We start from the raw sequence: 21,724 nt of genomic DNA, 5'->3' as shown, positions 1-21,724 counted from the left end.
AATTCTTAAAATTGATGAAAGATGAAGAGGAAGATGATCATAGATTCAAGAAGGCAAATAGCATTCTCCAAACATTGAAACATGGTGATAAAGTGTGTACACTTAGAAAAGCCATTTATGAACTGTGCCTTGCTGATCAACAGTGAGATGGCAAGTTGAATGCAACCCTTTAACACCAATAGTATTCAACCCACAATTCCAGATCCATCTATTTTTCTAGACAGTGCAGAAAAACATTCAGTCTACCTTCTCATTTATGTAGATGGCATTGTAATCACTTCAGCAGACCCAGAAAGGACAAAACAAATCAAGGATGAGTTGTTTGCCAGACTTGATGTCAAGGATCTTGGTGCCATAAGATGCTATCTGGGCATTGAAGTAGATCAGTCTGGTGACAAAATCGAATTATGTGAAAGGAGGTGTATCAGAGAGGTTTTATACCAATTCGGAGTGGATGACTGCAAGGCAGTAAGGACTCCATTGGCAAGTGAAAACAAGTTGAATGCAAGAGGTACAAATACAGAAGATGGCACTCATTATCCATTCAGAGGAATGGTTGGAGCATTGTTGTACATTGCCTCTGATGCTTGATGTGACATGTTATCCAATCAGTAAGCTAAGCCAGTACAACAACAGCCATATTTTTATTCACGGCCAAGTGGCTAAGTGAATTCTTAGATACCTAAAAGGAACTACAGACATGAAATTGACCAACATCAAGGATAAGGAATGAATATTCAATTTCACAGATGTTGACTAGGGGAAGTTCCAATGCTGATAAGAAGTCATATACAAGCTACAACATTACTTTACCCAGATCAGCAACCTCATGGTGTTCACGCAAGCAGAGAGCTGTTGCTCTTTCATCAACTGAAGTTGATTATGTGAGCTTCATGGAAGCAGCAAAGAGAGATGAGTGTGGCAAAACTGTCAGACATCACCCTATTCAATGACAATCAGTCAGCTGGGAAGTTACCACACAACCCAGTTTTTCATTCAAAGATGAAGTAAATTCATACAAAATAGCACTTCATACAACAAGCTCTACAAGACATTCCACTGAAACTGGAATATTAGCCAACACAAAATATGATGGCAGATTTACTGTGAAGGTTCTTCATGCACTGAGACAGGAGAAATGTGTTGAAGAATTTGGACTTCAATCCTAGAGCCACAAATTTAAGAGTAAATTTTTATTTATAACTGTCTAAGACTTGGGGGCATGTAGAGATTCAAATTTTACCATCATGTAATACCTTTGATGTCTATAGAAGTTGCTATTCACTTGTTTTCAGGTCTGTTGTTGTGCAGTTCTGTGTTATGCTCCACAGAGTAAATTATAAATAAAGTTGTTTGGTAAGTACATGCCAAGCCTGTGTTGGAAAACCATTTTGTATCAAATTTTAATACAACTAAATACATATTCGTATGTTTTCCTGGGTGCCACTCCTCCCTTATTGCCTAGCCAACTGTATAGCAAAGTCACACCTTTTTTATACACAATCCCTTCTGTAACTAAGCTTTTAATTGCATTGTACTGCAGATATTTTTAATATTGCAATTTGATGAAAGTGCTCTGACAATCCCAGTTTTTTAATAGTGACATCATGATTTGTTTCTGTTTTATTAGTTAATGTGTGAACAGTAATTGATGATGGAAGATAGTAACTTGTGCCTACTGTGTCGCATGCTGGTTCTTCCCCTGTTACCGATTTCATGTCCCTTCTTGGTACTGACGTAGAAGATGATTCTGTTAAGGATAGTGATCCCACTGATGTTACTGTTGCTAAAGTTGCCAATTCCTCCTTTGCTAGTGGTAATGTACTTGCCTCCATTGATGTATTTTCTTAGTATATCTACAAGTTGTGAAGGAGAAACTGTTCTCCTTTTTTTTTTTTTTTTAACCGCTAATAATTTTGTTTTTCGCCTCATCAACACTGCTGCTATAATAAGTGGTGATGTAACTAAGGACGAAGGTATTTCTAATATTACTACAACTGAAGGTGTCACTATCTTTTCCGCTGTTCATATATTTGCCCTCTTTATCACTGCTGCTTCTGTGTCATCTACAGGTATAGCGTGATGGATCCTTAATGCAACTATGTGGCAGCGATATTTTTGCCCTGTCATCAGACTGCCAGCTACAGTGCTAATAGGGAATATATTTCTCCTTCGCTGCAAGACCTTTGTGCATGTAGGAACCTTGCATAGGTAGCACATGTTTGTTAGGTAGTACAACATTGTTTATTCAGGGGAAGTATTTCAAGTGAAATGATGAATAAAAGTATTCTATTTTCAAAGCATATTCATGTATGAATCATACATGAGTACAGAAAAAGCACATGCAGTAAGCAGATTATTTCCAGAGTAATTCCCTGATGCTCAAGTTTGTAACTGGAGTATGATTCGTTGATTGATAAGTAAATTTCATGAAATGGGGAGGGTTCTTGATAGGAAACATAGACAACCACATACAGCAGTCATAGAAGAAACTGCAGATAGCATTGAGCATGCTCTGAAAAGGTCTCCTAGGAAGTCAGTTCGATGTCTTTCTTAACAAATGGAAATTTCCTATGGCTCTGTTCAAATGGCTATGAAGTTCCTAAAGTCTCAGCCCTATAAAATAACTACAGTGCAAGAACTTAAACCCATTGACCAATGGTTTTGTGTATGGATTTTGAATATGGTATACGATGGGGGAATTGACCGTCACCTAACTTTCTTTTTGTATATATCATTGTTTCACTAAATAGGTGTTATTGGAGTTTAGAAAAAGCATAAAGTAATTCATGAAGCATTGATGCAAGATCAACAAATAGGAGTGTGGTGTGCTGTTTGCAGTGTGACAGTAATAGCCCGCCCCCCCCCCCCCCCCCCCTCGGTCTATTTTTTAAGGAAACCATTAACATTGAGAGACATGGGGAAAATTATTTTGCAGCATATAGCCTCCTTGTTCCTGTGATTGAACCCTTTGCAATTTTTATCTCAAGGGGGCACGGCGGGAGGGGGGGGGGGGGGGCGAATTAAAAGAAAATGTGTAAAAATCAAATCTACACACATCAGATGAACTGAAAATTAACATTTGGAAAGAAATTGCTGCCATTTCACAGAGGGAACTGCACAGGCTAATGAGCAATTTCCTAAGCAGAATACTTTAACAATGAAGGGCTGCAGTTCCAGCATATCCTTGTGTAATATATGTGAGTAATTTACTTTTCATTATAAGTGTTTATGTTATGTGCATTAGAAATAGCTTACACAACAAACTATATTGTATCTATGGCAGACTTCCTGTCACCCACGCAGTGAGCAAAGCAGCTGGCCTCGCTGACCAGCTGCACACCATGAATATGGTTGCATGATTGATCACCCTCTATTAGGGCAAAGATAGTTGCTGATTGTTTTATTGTGTGTAGTTTGCTCTTTCTGGATCCTCTGCCACATTCTGATCACCTGTTAGCTGTAACAAGTACGTCTTCCTAATTAATTCAGCTTTATTATTATTAACGTTGTTATTATTATTATTATTATTATTAGATACTTTTGATTTTTGAACCTCCTGTTTGCACTTGGGTAGATCATTAGATCATCCCAGTGTATTAGGCCTATTACAATAACTTTTTGAAATGTTATTCTTATCCTCGGTGGTTGAACTCGTTTCTAAATATATGCAACCACAAATTATTAAGCACTGATATGGCAATACAGGATACTATTATTACACTCTTTCAAAATTATGAGTAGCTAATCATCTGGTTCATAAAGCCTGTAGCTTTAAGTCCCTGCTGTTATTGTTAAATTTTTCGAGTTCCTATACAGTTGACAGTTGTTTTATAATCCAGAATTAAATGCCTTTTTTTTTTTTTTTATTTCTTGGCTTTTCACAAACGAAAAGTCACATGGAGGACATAATTCATTTTTAATGTACCCTTTACATGTTTTTGTGTTCATAAACAGTTTGTTAACTTCATTTGGGTATTAAATGAAGCATCCATTTAGAGGTTCCTGGTTGGGAACAGAGTCAGCATTCCCAGCCAGTGGTTCAGAATCGCTACAGCTCACTGTTGACGATCACCACCTGAGGAATGTGTGATATGTCACGTGGACCAAGCTACTCACAGTTGTGGAGACAGACAGGCATCCGTGATTCAGTCTTGTACAGTCAATTATGTGAACTACTATCAGTCACACCCTACTGTTCATTGGCTATTGACCATACGTAGTGCCTGGATTTTCTTCTTATTGTTATTGGCCTTCATTCATTGTTCTCTTTTGATGAATTTTGCTTTGTTTATGGATTACTCATATGTATCAGGAGTGGATAAAAAAGTGTTGATGAGGTCCTTACCATATTGTGCTTTTGGCAACACATTCTCACCCAGTGCCAGTGTTATGGATCCCAAGTTTCTGGAACTTTGGCAGCAACAGCTGTCACTACAACAGTGGCAGTACAAGGAACAATGGCAGCAATAGCAAGAACAGTATGTTACTCTCCTATAGCTTGTGTCTTGTCAACAAGAACATCAGTCGGTGGTCCCAGCTGTGATCCCACTGCCATTCGCTGCTTTTGACGAGTATTTGAAGAACAGTCAAGTCTACCTCTAGTGTTTTGAACGCTACTATTTTGCTTATAGCGTTTCTGGCAGGCAGCAGAGTGCATTACTCTTGTCTTCTAGTAGTTGCTTATACAAAGTGGTGTGGAATGTAGAAACTGCAACCACTCTTGGACCCAAGTACTTTGTCTTTGAATGATCTCTGTGCTTTGTTAACCAAATACTTTGGTCATCATACATGCTTTATTGCAGCTAGGCTAAAGTCTGTTGAGTTTACTTTATGGTGACACTGCCCACAAATCACATATGCAAAGCATTGTTGACAAACTACAAACTCCTCAATCATTTGTCCGGTCAGTACAAGAGTTGGTAATTGCTCTTCAGAGGACAGGAGATCCAGGAAACTTGTCTGTTCTTCGATCTCATTTAGAGTTGTTGGCAGCAATTGATCCGAGTCCAGAATCAACCTTACCAACCTGGTCTGAGTGTTGTGGTCCCCTTGAAGCTGTGAGAATTGTAGTAACTGACCTAGTCGAATTTATTCTACATCATGGTAGTCAAAGACTTCAAGAGACAAGCCATACGCATAATCCAAAATACAAATAAGCATGTCCAAACTGTAAACTTTTGTATGCAGAATCATTGATTCGGGATGTAATTGTGCACCTTGCCTCCAAGAGGGAAGTTGCAACAAAAGCTGCCATACACTGCCTTTGATGAGTCTTTAGAGAATAGTGAAGACTACCTCCAGTGTTTTGAACTGTACTGTTTTCTTATAGCTTTTCTGGCAGACAGCAGTGAGTCACTTTTGTCTTCTAGTAGTAATTTATACAAAGTGGTATTGAATGAGGAAACTGCAACCACTCTTGGACCTAAGTACTTTGTCTTTGAATGATCTCTGTGCTTTGTTAACCAAATACTTTGGTCATCATACATGCTTTATTGTAGCTAGGCTAAAGTCTGGTGAGTTGTAAAGTCTTACAAAGCAAGGGCTGCCAACTTGCAGGGCATCACATGCAAGTGCAATTTCACATGTCCGAACTGTAAACTTTTGTATGCAGAATCATTGATTCAGAACATAATTGTGCACCTTGCCAATAAGAGGGAAGCTGCTGCAAAAGCTGCCATATGCTGCCTTTGACAAGTCTTTGGAGGACAGCCAGGTCTACCCCCAGTGGTTTGTCCTGTACTGCTTTGCTTATAGCATTTCTGGCAGATAGCAAAGTGCGTCACTCTTGTCTTCTAGTAGTAGTTTATACAAAGTGGTGTAGAATGTAGAAACTGCAACCACTCTTGGACCCAAGTACTTTGTCCTTGAATGATCTCTGTGCTTTGTTAACCAAATACTTTGGTCATCATACACGTTTTATTGCAGCTAGGCTACAGTTTAGTAAGTTGTAAAGGACACTGACAGTCTTACACAGCAAGGGCTGCCAACTTGCAGGGTCTGACATACAAGTGCAATTTCACATGTCTGAACTGTAAACTTTTGTATGCAGAATCATTGATTCAGGATGTAATTGTGCACCTTGCATCCTAGAGGGAAGTTGCAGCAAAAGCTGCCATAAACTGCCTTTGATGAGTCTTTGGAGAACACTGAAGTCTACCTCCAGTGTTTTGAACTGTACTGATTTGCTTATAACTTTTCTGGCAGACCGCAGTGGGTCACTCTTGTCTTCTAGTAGTCATTTATACAAAGTGATATAGAATGTGGAAACTGCAACCACTGTTGGACCTAAGTTCTTTGTCTTTGAATGATCTCTGTGCTTTGTTAACCAAATACTTTGGTCATCATACATGCTTGATTGCAGCTAGGCTAAAGTCTGATGAGTTTACTTTATGGTGACACTGCCCACAAATCACATATGCAAAGCATTATTGACAAACTACAAACTCCTCAATCATTTGCCCGGTCAGTACAAGAGTTGGTAATTGCTCTTCAGAGGACAGGAGATCCAGGAAACTTGTCTGTTCTTCGATCTCATTTAGAGTTGTTGGCAGCAATTGTTCCGAGTCCAGAATCAACCTCGCCAACCTGGTCTGAGTGTTGTGGTCCCCTTGAAGCTGTGAGAATTGTAGTAACTGACCTAGTCGAATTTATTTTGCATCATGATAGTCAATGACTTCAAGAGACAAGCCATATGCATAATCCAAAATACAAATAAGCATGTCCAAACTGTAAACTTTTGTATGCAGAATCATTGATTCAGAACATAATTGTGCACCTTGCCAATAAGAGGGAAGCTGCTGCAAAAGCTGCCATACACTGCCTTTGACAAGTCTTTAGAGAACAGCCAAGTCTACCCCCAGTGGTTTGAACTGTACTGTTTTGCTTATAGCATTTCTGGCAGATAGCAAAGCGCGTCACTCTTGTCTTCTAGTAGTCGTTTATACAAAGTGATGTAGAATGTAGAAACTGCAACCACTCTTGGACCCAAGTACTTAGTCTTTGAATGATCTCTGTGCTTTGTTAACCAAATACTTTGGTCATCATACATGCATTATTGCAGCTAGGCTACAGTTTAGTAAGTTGTCAAGGACACTGACAGTCTTACACAGCAAGGGCTGCCTACTTGCAGGGTCTCACATGCAAGTGCAATTTCACATGTCTGAAGTGTAAACTTTTGTATGCAGAATCATTGGTTCAGGATGTAATTGTGCACCTTGCCTCCAAGAGGGAAGTTGCAGCAAAAGCTGCCATATGCTGTCTTTGATGAGTCTTTGGAGAACAGCAAAGTCTACCTCCAGTGAACTGTACTGTTTTGCTTATAGCATTTCTGGCAGACAGCAAAGTGCGTCACTCTTGTCTTCTAGTTGTCATTTATACAAAGTGGTGTAGAATGTAGAAACTGCAACCACTCTTGGACCCAAGTACTTTGTCTTTGAATGATCTCTGTGCTTCGTTAACCAAATACTTTGGTCATCATACGTGCTTTATTGCAGCTAGGCTACAGTTTAGTAAGTTGTCAAGGACACTGACAGTCTTACACAGCAAGGGCTGCCAACTTGCAGGGTCTGACATACAAGTGCAATTTCGTGTGTCTGAACTGTAAACTTTTGTATGCAGAATCATTGATTCAGGACGTAATTGTGCATCTTGCCCCCAACAGGGAGGTTGCAGGAAAAGCTTTGACTATGTTCAGTTATAGTCTTGGTAAAGTGCTTCAAATTGCTAAATCTTTTCATATTGCTTCTGAAGCTCAGCATGCTTTCAAAAATGATATTCAAGTGCCAAAAGTAGTTCATTGACACTGCTAGCAGCATTCAACTAATGATTCTGACTTGTAATCTTCTTTTTTGGCCTCTAAGTTGCATCTGAGTTCACTGGAATTCTGACCACTAGCATCTCGTAAGAGACTCAAGCACACCAATCATTCTGCTCACTGCTTACTGTCAAGTGACCTTTTCTTGTAATGGTAACCAGGGGTCAGATACGTTTTCCTTCCTCGGTGTTGCGATGTGCTTCATGCGCGTCAAAGAAAGTTCACTCTTTCAATGACTATGGCACCCAGCATTCCAGAAGCAGCTGCCTGCACCAACTACATCTACATCTTCATCTACATCTACATCTACATCTACATCCATACTCCGCAAGCCACCTGACAGTGTGTGGCGGAGGGTACTTTGAGTACCTCTATTGGTTCTCTCTTCTATTCCAGTCTCGTATTGTTCGTGGAAAGAAAGATTCTCGGTATGCCTCTGTGTGGGCTCTAATCTCTCTGATTTTATCCTCATGGTCTCTTCGCGAGATATACGTAGGAGGGAGCAATATACTGCTTGACTCCTCGGTGAAGGTATGTTCTCGAAACTTCAACAAAAGCCTGTACCAAGCTACAGAGCGTCTCTCCTGCAAAGTCTTTCTCTTTAGTTTATCTATCATCTCCGTAATGCTTTCGCGATTACTAAATGATCTTGTAATGAAGTGCGCTGCTCTCCATTGGATCTTCTCTCTCTCTCTTCTATCAACCCTATCTGGTATGGATCCCACACTGGTGAGCAATATTCAAGGAGTGGGTGAACAAGTGTACTGCAACCTACTTCCTTTGTTTTCGGATTGCATTTCCTTAGTATTCTTCCAATGAATCTCAGTCTGGCATCTGCTTTACCGACGATCAACTTTACGTGATCATTCCATTTTAAATCACTCCTAATGCCTACTCCCAGATAATTTATGGAATTAACTGCTTCCAGTTGCTGACCTGCTATATTGTAGCTAAATGATAAAGGATCTTTCTTTCTATGTATTCACAGCACTTTACACTTTCTACATTGAGATTCAATTGCCATTCCCTGCACCATGCGTCAATTCGTTGGAGATCCTCCTGCATTTCAGTACAATTTTCCATTGTTGCAACCTCTCGATATACCACAGCATCATCTGCAAAAAGCCTCAGTGAACTTCTGATGTTATCCACAAGGTCATTTATGCAGTGGATTGTTGAGTCTGGAGCAATCGGGGCCTCCTCACAGCAAACCACCAGCTGTATGCTCACCGATCGCAGGACAGCACATTGATCCACATCATCACAGTTGCAGAGCTGCCTTGGAAACTTATGTCGGATGTGATGCTTTTTGCCTAGTTCATGAAATTCCAACTGGACACAAGTGCAGCTGTATCATTAATCAGTGAAAAAGTGCCAGCAGCTCACCTCTCTGTTGTTGCAAAGGACACAGCGCCAGGTCATGTCTTACTGCTACAAGATTATACCTCTCCTTGGAGAACTGTCGTTGGCTGCTAAGTACGGCGATGTTGACCATGTACTAATCTTCTTAGTTGTGTGCTCCCCTACTGTTGCTAACATCTTTGGCTCAGATACTTTTGCCAATTTTGGTTTCAAAGTAGTGGACCAAGTCAGTTTAGTGTCCAAAATGGTGCTCCTTCATGACCTCAGTACTCTGAGGAATTCATACAAAGAGATTTTTGAACCGATGCTCAGATGTGCAAGTAATTTTACCACTCCTATATCTATGAAGCCTAGAGCAATACCACAATTTTGTAGTGCATGCATGCTCTCTAGCATTTGTAGTGAGAGAGGCTATTTAAGCAGAATTGATTCAGATTCAGGACCAAAGCATCTTTTCCCCATTTCCCTGGTGTCAGCCATGCAGTGGGTGACCTCTGTGGCTGCCCTAGATACCCAACTGGTCTTTACACACTTGTAACTTTAAGTCCACTATAAATGCCCAGAATATAGTAGAAGTCCTTGGGTAATAGGAGAGATATTGAATTTAATTGATGAAAGGAGGAAATATAAAAATGCAGTAAATGAAACAGGCAAAAATGAGTACAAACGTCTCAAAAATGAGATCGACAGGAAGTGCAAAGTGTCTAAGCAGTGATGGCTAGAGGACAAAAGTAAGGATGTAGAGGCGTATATTAATAGGGCTAAGGTAGATACTGCCTACTAGAAAATTAAAGAGTCCTTTGGAGAAAAGAGAACCACTTGTATGAATATCAAGAGCTCAGATGGAAAACTAGTTCTAAGCAAAGAAGGGAAAGCAGATGAAAGGAGTATATAGAGGGTCCATACAAGGGCGATGTACTTTAGGACAATATTATGGAAATGGAAGAGGATGTAGATGAAATGGGAGATATGATATTGCGTGAAGAGTTTGACAGAGCATTGAAAGACCTAAGCCGAAGCAAGGCCCCAGGAGTAGACAACATTCCATTAGAGCTACTGATAGCCTTGGGAGAGCCAGCCATGACAAAACTCTTCCATCTGGTGAGCAAGATGTGTGCGACAGGTGAAATACATTCGGACTTCAAGAAGAATGTAATAATTCCAATCTCAAAGAAAGCAGGTGCTGACTATCAGTTTAATAAGTCACAGCAGCAAAATACCTACACGAATTCTTTAAGATGAATGGAAAAACTGGTAGAAGCCAACCTTGGGGAAGATCAGTTTGAATTCTGTAGAACATAGAAATGTAGGAATACGTGAGGCAATACTGACCCTACGACTTATCTTAGAAGAGAGATTAAGGAAAGGTAAACCTACATTTCTAGCATTTGTAGACATAGAGAAAGCTTTTGAAAATGTTGACTGGAATACTCTCTTTCAAATTCCGAAGGTGGCTGGGGTGAAGTACAGGGAGCAAAAATGCTATTTACAGTTTGTACAGAAACCAGATAGCAGTTGTAAGAGTTGAGGGGCATGAAAGGGAAGCAGTGGTTGGGAAGGGAATGAGACAGGGTTGTAGCCTATCCCTGATGTTATTCAATCTGTATACTGAGCAAGCAGTAAAGTAAACAAAAGAAAAATTCAGAGTAGGAATTTAAGCCCATGGAGCGGAAATAAAAACTTTGAGGTTTGCCGACAACATTGTAATTCTGTCAGAGACAGCAAAGGACCTGGAAGAGCAGTTTAACGGAATGGACAGTATGTCAAAAGGAGGATATACAATGAACCTCATCAAAAGCAAAACAGGGAATTAGATTAGGAAATGAGGCACTTAAAGTAGTTGATGAGTTTTGCTATTTGGGGAGCAAACAAAATAACTGATGACGGTTGAAGTAGAGAGGATATAAAATGCAGACTGGCAATGGCAATGAAAGTGTTTCTAAAGAAGAGAAATTTGTTAACATCGAGTGTAGATTTAAGGGTCAGGAAGTCTTTTCTGAAAGTATTTCTATTGAGTGTAGCCCTTTATGGAAGTGAAACATGGGCAATAAATAATTTAGACAAGAAGAGAATAGAAGCTTTCGAAATGTGGTGCTACAGAAGAATGCTGAAGATTAGATGAGTAGGTCACGTAACTAATGAGGAGGTACTGAATCGAATTGGGGAGAAGAGGAATTTGTGGCACAACTTGATTAGAAGAAGGGATCAGTTGGTAGGACATGTTCTGAGGCATCAAGGGATCACCAGTTTAGTATTGGAGTGCAGCGTGGAGGGTAAAAATTGAAGAGGGAGACCAAGACATGGATACACTAAGCAGATTCAGAAGGATGTAAGTTTCAGAAGGTACTTGGATGAAAAAGCTTGCACAGGATAGAGTAGCATGGAGAGCTGCATCAGACCAGTCTCTAGACTGAAGGCCACAACAACAACAACAACGACAACAGATGCCCAGTCCAACATATATCTCTATCATGTGCCTTGCCTGGAGGGTTTGTTTACTAAACTTAGCAGAGGGCCTCTATTTTTCATCAATAAATCTATAAGATGCATATGTACAACTGCCATTCAGTGATGCATCGTGTCAGCTGCTAATGTAAATACCATTTTCCGAAAGTGTTTAGAATATTTGATTGAAGGTATTCTGCTCTGTGTCAGTTGTTTAGATTTTATATTTTTAAGGTGTTGAATCATCCGGAACACCACAGGAATCTCAAATCCCTTTTCAAATGAGTTGAGGAAAATGACTTACTCTGTCAGTTAGAAAAATGCAGTTTCTTTGCCCCCAACATCATAAACCTGGGGCACATTCTTAGTCACAAGGATATCACATGCACACATGACCATATCAACTTGATCCCTAATATGTTGACTTTTACTAACCTTCAGCAGCTACAGTCACTCATGGATAAAATCATGTACTATGCCAGCTTTATTCCCAAAGTCATGCAAATTGTACACCCTCTTTAACATTCCTGCAAGTGGACAAAATCGTTGGTGGCTGAGAGGCATTACAGTTGACAGGCACCACCAGAAGAGTGAGTGACATGTCAGGTGGGCCCGACTGCTTGCAGCATGGAGCTACACAAGCACCCATGAGTTGCTCTCAGTAGCACACCACGTGATTTGTACTTAGATGCCAGCCTGGCTGTGGTCACTGACTTTCTGGTTACTGTTATTGGTGTTCCTTCCATGTTCAGCTCACAGTGTGATCTTGGCTTTTTTTATGGATTACTTATTTGTATAAGGAGTGGACATAAAACCCCCTAAATCAGCTCCACAAGAAGGGTATCTGATTTGTATAGTTGGCCACCTATCAACAGGGTTTTGATCACCATAAGGATGGTCTCAAGGTGGCATTGTATCTGATGCCATATATGCTGGGCTTGCAATTTACACTTGCGGGGGACACATCCATGAATGAAATTTCTATATTTTTGCCCCTAAGTTGTCAGATGGTTCTGAAAAGCCTATTGCTTTCACGTCCAAAAAGTTGATTGCACCACAACTTAACTATTCACAAATTGAGTTTTAACAATCATTTACAGGGTCAAGAAATTTCATGTGTATGTGTTTGGCAACAAATTCCACCTGTTGACTGGCCACAAGCCCTTGATTTTGTAGTCCAGGGATCATTCTCAGCTCTCAGAAAAAAACAGTGCAGTGTCTAAAGTGCCGAGCATTGTTTTTAAGAGGGTACCACTGTGAAATCCACTTTCACCCCATCACCATACAGGCCCACACAGACACCTTAGCACCTCCTTCTGTGCCCTGACATGTAATTTGGTTGCTGGGAGAAAGTTTGTTTTGCTCTTGACCAATATCTACAAGAAACTCTGGATGAACTCCCACTGGTCTTGCCAGAGGTAGCCATGATGTTGTTCCATGTCTGGTCCTGCAGAAAGTTTTGTCTGCAGTTCAGAAGTAGTTTCCAGACTATGTTTCCCGCCAGGCCAACTTGGCCTTTCACAATTACTTTGTGTTGTGCTACTGGCTCAACACCATGAAGAATATCTTAATGTTTGCCACAGTGGTCTCTGAATGCTGGGTTGTCATTCCACCCTGACATCTTCCAGCTCCTTCATGATTTGCATTGAGGTATGATACACATGAAGGCATTGGCCTGGAGGCATATCTACTGGCCTGGCATTGATGCTGACTTTGAACGCACTTGCACTACTGTCATACCTGCTCCTTTAAACAAGTGGACCTTGTGCTACATTTCTTGCTGTGACCCAACCCTGGCCACCCATTGGATAGGGTCTATGTTGATTTTACCAGGATGTTTCAGGTAGCTATGTGGCTGGTGGTGGTGGATGCCTTTTCAAACTTCCTTTATGTGGCACGGATGCTGTACACTACCACCCCTGCTATCATCCGTCCCTGCTCAGTGATACTTGCCATTGAGGGAACACCATTTATCTGCTTGTTGGATAATTGGCCCCAATTTATGTGAACGCAGTTCCGTGGATTCTGTCACCATAACAACATCGAACGCCTGTCCCCCATCCTCATTCACTCCAACTCCAACATGGAGGCTAAGTGGATGTTCCTTATGTTTAAAACACAGATGCGGAAGATCTTGCAGGTATCAGCTATTGAGGAAGCTCTGCATCACTTTCTTGCAGTGTATCAGTTTGCCCCCATCAACAGCGTCACTCAGGTCAGAATGCTGCCCACATGCTGGCATTGTGCACTGTTAGGCCTCTCATGCCCCATCCAACATTCCCTAGCCATATACTTGCCAGTCCATGCATGGGAGGACCTGTGTCTGGGCATGCACATTTGGCTGCATCGGGGATGAATCCAAAGTGTATGCTGCTGGGCACATCTTTCTGGCACACCACTGCTACTGGCTTTGGTCACAGTTACAGTTGCGCCATCACCTCCGACATCCAGGCTGGACACGAGGGTCACCACCAGCTGTACCTCTTGCCTTTGCCATGCACCCCCCCCCCCCCCCCCCCCTCTCCTCCTCCAGTCTCCAATATGACCTCTGCTCCCTTGGCCTTGCTCACTGGAAGGCTGGTGAGGGTCTCGTGGTTTGGTAACCCATGGAGCTGGAACCAGTCCCTCCCCTCTGACCTTCCCTCACCTGTGTTGTACCGGTGCAGTCTGTTGCTTCCAGCATGCTGCCACATCCATAGTCTTCTGCCTGGCCGCCTGTGTTGGTTGCTGGCTGTGACTGGATCCTTCGGCAGGATATTCTGCTGGCCTCCCTCACCCCTACGCCCCACCCCCTTTCCCCTCCAGCACTGGTATAGGGTGGCATATTCTTGACCCTATATACCAATATCAGGGGAAGGGATTTAATGTTCCTGCTAATAGCTGGTATCAATTTGCAGCTCTGAGATGCTAAAGGTCACAGTTGACAATCACCACTGTATGCGAAGCAAGCAGCTGTGTTTCAGTGTGGTACAGTCCTGCACAGTCCCTGTACTTCGTTGTTCTTGTTAGTGGCCTTCATTCAGTGTTCTGCCTTTGATAAATTTGGCTTTGTTAACAGATTATGTGTTCATATTGGAAGCAGACAGAAAACCATTCTTCAGTTATCGTGCTTTATGTCTGCATCAAGACAAATAACTCTGTTGCTGTAAAATATAGCTCAGTTTTTCAGTGAACATTTTTGGCAAATATATTATTGGGACCTACTGCACTGGTCATAACTTTTTACATTCTAGTTGTAAGGTTCAGCTAAAGATATCATCTTGTAATGCAACACTTTAGCATACCCTGAAAAGCCTAGAAGGTCTTAATGTGCCTGTAATGCTAACTTCTAAACCATTAAAACACATTTCCACTGTTTCGTCATGACAATTGCAGTAAATTTCACAACACAATATGTTTTGTGGGTTCATTTGAGTAAAACACTATGATTGATATCACTGCTGTATTGCTGAACAATGCCTAATGCCTTCTGATACATTCACACCAAGAAAATGATGAAAAGTGGTCAAGAAACCAAAGAAGTTGAGGGCTAGTGTGTCTACTAAGATGAAAGACAGCTTTATGTGAGTAAGTCATTTAAGCAGTGGATTTTCAAGGTAGTAGGCAAAAGAATGTAATGAAGGATTATTACAGATGATGATGGGATCAGAACAAGATAATGCTTCAATTGCTGAAGTCAAAAGTATTCATGAAAAGCAGTGTATATGAGAGATCAGTTTTCAGATCTTACTAAAACTTAGAGGTTTTTCATTCATTACTGAATTAGAAGTATAACAGGATCTACCTGGGAGCCTATGTAATGTTTGTGACAGACCCCGTTTATATTATTGTATAATAAGCTGTTCTTATAAAGGTCTGCACAACACAAAGTACGTATGCATTGATGCCTTGGAATGAGAGCTCAATGTTTAATATTTAATGAGGAATTCGTAACAGAAATGGCACTGTCTACTTAGAAAGGTTTTACTCTTTCAGGCTTTTTTAGGACAATGCATAAAAGTCACATGAAACCTTTGTGTTCACATGTGAACATAATCTTTGTAAACATCAGTTATGTGGATAATCAAATGATGGAAACCTGAAAATCCTTAGAAGCATCTTTTAAATATGTTGAGAATTGAATTTTTGTTCATCAGTAACAGGAAAAATTTAGTGACTTTTGATCTTGGTATGAATGAGTCAGATATCAAACACATCATGTCATTTATTATGAGAGAAAATTATTGACCAATATTTACTTTCAGGAGTGAAAAATGTAGTACTGGCAACAGACACATACTGAAGTAATAGTGAGTACCTAGTTCTTACACTGAAGAGGCAAAGAAACTGGTACGCCTGACTAATACTGTGTAGGGCCCCCGCTTGCATGCACAAGTGCCGCAGCACGTCAAGGAATGGACTCGACTAATGTCTGAAGTAGTGCTGGAGGGAATTGACACCATGAATCCTCCAGGTCTATTCATAAATCCATAAGAGTACGATGGGGTGGAGATCTCTTCTGAACAGCATGTTGCAAGGCATCCCAGATATGCTCAATAATGTTCATGTTTGGGGAGTTTGGTAGTCATCGGAAGTGTTCAGGGACCCCATATCACTCCAACTGCACATGTGCCACACCATTACTGAGCCTCCACGAGCTTGAACACTCCCCTGCTGACATGCAGGGTCCATAGATTCATGAGGTTGTTTCCATACCCATAAACGTCCATCTGCTTGATACAATTTGAAACGAGATTCGTCTGACCAGGCAACATGTTTCCAGCCGTCAGCAGTCCAATGACGGTGATGGTGGGTCCAGCCGAGGCATAAAGCTTTCTGTCATGCAGTCATCAAGGGTACATGACTGGGCCTTTGACTCCGAAAGCCCTTATTGATGATGTTTTGTTGAATGGTTTGCATGCTGACACTTGTTAATGGTCCAGAATTCAAATCTGCAGCAATTTGGAGAAGTTTTGCACTTCTGGAATGTAGAACAGCTCTGTTTAGTCGTCATTAGTCCTGTTCTTGCAGGATATTTTTCTGGCTGCAGTGATGTCGGAGATTTGGATATTTCCCAGATTCCTGATATTCACAGTACACTCGTGAAATGCTCATACTAGAAAATCCCCACTTCATTGCTATCTTGGAGATGCCGTGTCTCATTGCTCACGCGCCGACTATAACACCACATTCAAACTCACTTAAACCTTGATAACCCTGCAGTTGCAGCAGCAGTAACTGATCTAACAACTGTGCCAGACACTTGTCGTCTTATATAGGCATTGCCGACCACAACACCATTTTATCGCTGTTTATATCTCTGTATGTGAATGCGCACGCCTGTACCATAAAATATCAGGAGTGCAGCTGCATAAATTATGTGGCTGCATGCCCGAAATGTTATGAAACACTCTTTGTGCTGCAAAAATATGAAGATGCACATGCCTATACCAATTTCTTTGTCGCTTCATAGTAGAATTAATAGCTCCTTCAATGAAGACGAGAGACGTATAGTTTAGGCAAAACCCACGTCATTATAGGTAGGTCTCTCACATGATGGGTTCTGAGTGACTGACCTTTCCTTTGACCCCTGTCTCTTCTCCAACAAAGGAACTATTAATTCTGAAAACTAGGTATTGTGCTACTTTTACTTTTATACATATCTGTTACCAGCTTCATACGTTTCACCACCTACACTTAAGTATTGACCAACAATTCGATATTGTAATTTATTAGTTTTCTCATTTAAACTTTCCTTTGTTAAAAGTCATATTATTCATAGAAGTAGTGACTTATATTTTAGATTACTCAGACAACTGGCAGTTTATTGTCAGCAGTATTGCTATTTACTTGCAATATCAGCCTATATTGATAATAAAACCATATGACTTGGTCTTGAGTACTGAATTTGTGAATTCCGTTGCCATCAGATTTAATTAATGGCAGACATAAAAGAGACAATCATCAGATAAAGTGATTACATTCTTCTTTGCGTATGGAAATGTTACTTGGCATAAATTTACAAATCATATTACTCTAATATGTCTTCAGGCCATTCATTTAACCATAACTGTATACCAATCACAAAATGTTTTCATGTGTAATTTAGACATATAAGGAACAATATTAATATATCAGGATTTTTAGGCATATAGGAAAGAGTATTAATTATATTTTTAGACTTTTCTGGTTCTCCATACGTGAAAAGAATCATAAGTAACCTGTTCTATATACTGGCGCTTTTGGGCCATTCATAATCAGTCTGTACAATACTTTGGGATCAATTTTTAACTTTTTTTTAGGTGGTGAGTGATGCACATTTGAGATGTATCACTACATATAATTACTTAAAATCATTTTATGGAGTACTATAGGTATAAAAAAAAGTACTTGTATATTAAGTTTTTAATTTTCTTCAGAAGTGATATAATAATAAAATCAATAATAAACATAAATTCATGAAGCAATTATTTGTAAAAGGATTGTTGAATATGCTCATATTTTCAGGTGAAAGAAAGGTCATTGTTTGGAAGAGCGATTGTACTTCATTTACTAAAATTTGAACAGTTAATGATATTAGTGAATAATTCTTCAGTTGAACTGTGACTGAATTCTCTTTTCATTTATTTTCAGGCTTTTCCCATTTGTGCAGTTTTTGGAAATCAATTAAAAGATGTTCTAAGCAGATTACGTGAAGGAAGTAGAGTTATTGTTGAAGGGATTATTTCTCTCTCTAGAATAAAGGTCGTTTATCATTTTCAGCAATATGATGCTAATAACTTAAAGTTTTATTCTGTTTTGTATATCATAAAAATCTTATAAGGCCATCCATATTACTTTTTAGCATTGAGTTCAATAATAAATAATTTTTATTTTTAAATGGTGATGAATTAGTCTATTTCTTAGTGCCCTACGATTCTCATATATGTGTTTCATTGATTAAAATATTATTCACATTCACAGTAAAGTAGGTTTGTAATTACATGGTAAGGCACATGGAAACTAGAGTGATTGAAATAGTTAGTTCGAACAGTTTAAACCATTAGTTCTTTGTAAATGGAAAGTAATATGTCCATTGGGGTGAGATGGTTACAATTACATACCTATTTTGATCGAGGTACAAGACTGATTTCATATTGATCAGCATCATTGTTCATGTTTAACCTGTTGATTTTCTTGTGCATTATCTATTCTTCTTCACCATTGCTAATGTCATGACAGGGAACATTACCAGAAGAACTTTTACATTGTGGTCATCAAGACACCAAGAATTGGGCACCTTCTTCGAGATCCTTCTGATTACTCTAGTACTGGGAGCCCCAGGAAAGGAAGAAAATGTGGAGTCACTATGGATGTGCTGATGCTGCATAGTTAGAGTGTTTATTAGGATGCGGTTAGGCAACTTAATATATAGTCATGGAGCATACCATATGACACACGAACTGTTAAGTTCTAATTGCTAAATAATTTGAGATAGTAATATTGGAAAAGGATTAGTAGTACATTTGCATAATTATGCAGTAACCAACTTGCCACAACAGTTGTTACTTCCCTTTCCTACAGTGTGGTTTCCAGTTAATAAGACTTCTATTTCATACTCTGATGCATGCTGATGTTGTTGGTGGTTCTTTAAAGGAGAATATTTTTAATTATTTTAATATAGCTTCAGTGTAAAAAATTACATTCTGTGTAAGATATTTGCTGCTGACGTGACAGTATTTAGCAAACTTGTCCATTGTTATAGTAATCACTCCAGTCAGTAATTTCCAAAAGTGTTTGCTCGTTTTCCACATTATCTTGAAAATCTCATTCTTAACTGTCTTGGTGGTCGTCTATCTTATAGGGATTCTTGATGTATAAATTATAAGGAATATAGAAAACCTCTTTTTACCACATTAAAATGTCAGAAAAAGAACAGTCATGCACCAAAAATAAATGAACTGCTGTACATTATAGAGGATAATGCTATCTGTTTCACCCTGTCTGTCATTCACTACTGCTATCTTCATATGTTTATTCAGGTTACTGTAGCCTGTAGCTTAGATTGGAAAGTTAATATTTATCATTTCATGTTACAGGCTAGGCTCATAATCATGATGACATAAAAATGACAGTGACGTGCATGTCATCTTGCGTAATATTGATCATTGGACTGACTGTAAACATCCTCATTTTCCTGTCATTTATTATCTATAACATCCATTTTCAGGCATTTCCTCTGATTGCTGTTCTTAATGGTCAAATAAGGAATACATTCAACACTTTGCAAATTGGTGTGGCCAATATTTATGATGCAGCAATTGCTTTTGGAAGAATAGAGGTGCATTTCTTATTGATTCATGTAACAGTATTCAAAAATGTGTAACTTGTTTCACTTTTTCCCATTTTCTAAGATTCCATCATTGAATTGTTCATTGTTAATTAAACTGTGATCAAATCTGTCAGATAATTAACATACTTCAGCACAAAAATAATAATGAAAGTAAAGTTTATTATATATTTTATTACTTTTTTACAGCAACAGTTCAAGACACTATCTATTTAGAGACAGTAAAATAAGTAGATACTGACAATGTCTTTCTAGGACGGAAATGTGGAAGACATACCTCAATATCGGAAATTCATTTCTACTGTACCATGTTTGTATATGTCTGTTAGAGATTGGTGATTATGTTACCTATGAATTTATAGGTAAACTAAGGAAAAGCAACCACTCACCTATAACATACTGATGTGTGGTGCATAGACGCATATAACAGTAAACAGTTGCACACTACTGCAGCAGCAATACTAATTATCGTTTATTGAGAGCAGCTGCCTGGGCAAAAGGAGGTGGGCTAGTGCAAGACATGTTTTTCGACCAATGACTCAACGGCTGCACATCAGGAGATTGGGGGGGGGGGGGGGGGGGGGGGGGGAGAAAGAGAAAGAGAGAGAGAGAGAGAGAGAGAGAGAGAGAGCGAGGTGGGAGGAAGCAGTACACAGTCTGGATGGGGAAGGAGACATGTGGACAAAGAGAGAAGGAGAAAGGTAAGGTGAGGCAGTGAGAAACAGGTTAATGGAGGCTTAGGCCAGAAGGATTGTAAGAGTGCAGGGTGTACTGGGGAGACAAATCCCACCTGTGTACTTAAGAGAAACTTGTGCTAGAAGGAAGTATGTGGTGAAACAGCTGTTGAAGTAATACTCCTTAATCCGCTTCAGCTGGTCTTTCTCATTTCAACAAACTACCTATGTAGTTTCTGGTGGCTCTATAAATATGATTGCTCATTTCAAGTGTGCCATCCATCAAGAATACCTCTCCTTTGACAGCAGCCACCCATTCCATGTTAAAAAGTCTCTTCCTTGCCACCCATGAATGCTGCAACTGCAGTGGAGTGTAGGATTTGTCGAAATATACTTACAACCTTACCAGAACCTGAATTGGCAGACAATATCCTATCCAGTTCATCCAGCTGAGTCACCTGTTGAAAGACCTACCTCACATTATCCCACTACCCTCTCCTTGTCTTGTGTGCTCTTTTCTACCCTATCCCCACCTCCATCCAAACAAGCAACTGCTCCAAATAAGTGATAGTGAATAGTCAGTCTCACCGAAGCTGCAGGAGTGTGCATTTGGGTGGTTGTGTGTGTATGAAGAAGTGTACTTTACGTAGAATATCAACTTGAAAGTTAGTGTTTATACTGTTTTCTGCTACATCTGTTCTACGGTGAGTGATTCCCTTTCCATTATTTTATGTATTGTTCCATCCTGGAATTCCATTATTGTTTTACATATGATAGTTGATGTTTTCCCGGAAATGTAATATTGCAAAGGAATTCAGACAAGTAGCTGGGACACCTCCATTTTTTTTTTCAATATTAGAACTGAATACTTTGCAGCAGTGCTCAAAGTAACTCAGTTGCTGCCTTCTGAGAGGAAATTCATGCCTTGGGGTGACAGTATGTGAAATACAGGGTTATTACAAATGATTGAAGCGATTTCACAGCTCTACAATAACTTTATTATTTGAGATATTTTCACAATGCTTTGCACACACATACAAAAACTCAAAAAGTTTTTTTAGGCATTCACAAATGTTTGATATGTGCCCCTTTAGTGATTCGGCAGACATCAAGCCGATA

General features: G+C 39.7%; 1 protein-coding gene across 4 annotated transcripts in view; it reads left to right on the top strand.

Moving 5' to 3' along the window:
• LOC124611375 (ATP-binding cassette sub-family C member 5-like) overlaps positions 1 to 21,724 on the top strand; it is a 515,589-nt gene that overhangs the window by 193,763 nt on the left and 300,102 nt on the right. For 2 of the 4 annotated variants that reach the window (XM_047140240.1, XM_047140241.1), the window contains exons 12-13: positions 18,236 to 18,346; positions 19,812 to 19,922. The exons of the other annotated variants lie outside the window; for them this stretch is intronic. In XM_047140240.1, coding sequence (XP_046996196.1) covers positions 18,236 to 18,346; positions 19,812 to 19,922 — 222 coding nt within the window. The remainder of the gene's footprint in view (positions 1 to 18,235; positions 18,347 to 19,811; positions 19,923 to 21,724) is intronic. 4 annotated transcript variants of the gene reach the window in all.

The sequence above is a fragment of the Schistocerca americana genome, chromosome 1 (genome assembly GCF_021461395.2).
Source record: "Schistocerca americana isolate TAMUIC-IGC-003095 chromosome 1, iqSchAmer2.1, whole genome shotgun sequence".
In the NCBI taxonomy this organism is placed as follows: Eukaryota; Metazoa; Arthropoda; class Insecta; order Orthoptera; family Acrididae; genus Schistocerca; species Schistocerca americana.
The sequence above is the reverse complement of the archived record's forward strand: the minus strand, read 5'-3'. Positions and strand labels throughout refer to the sequence as shown.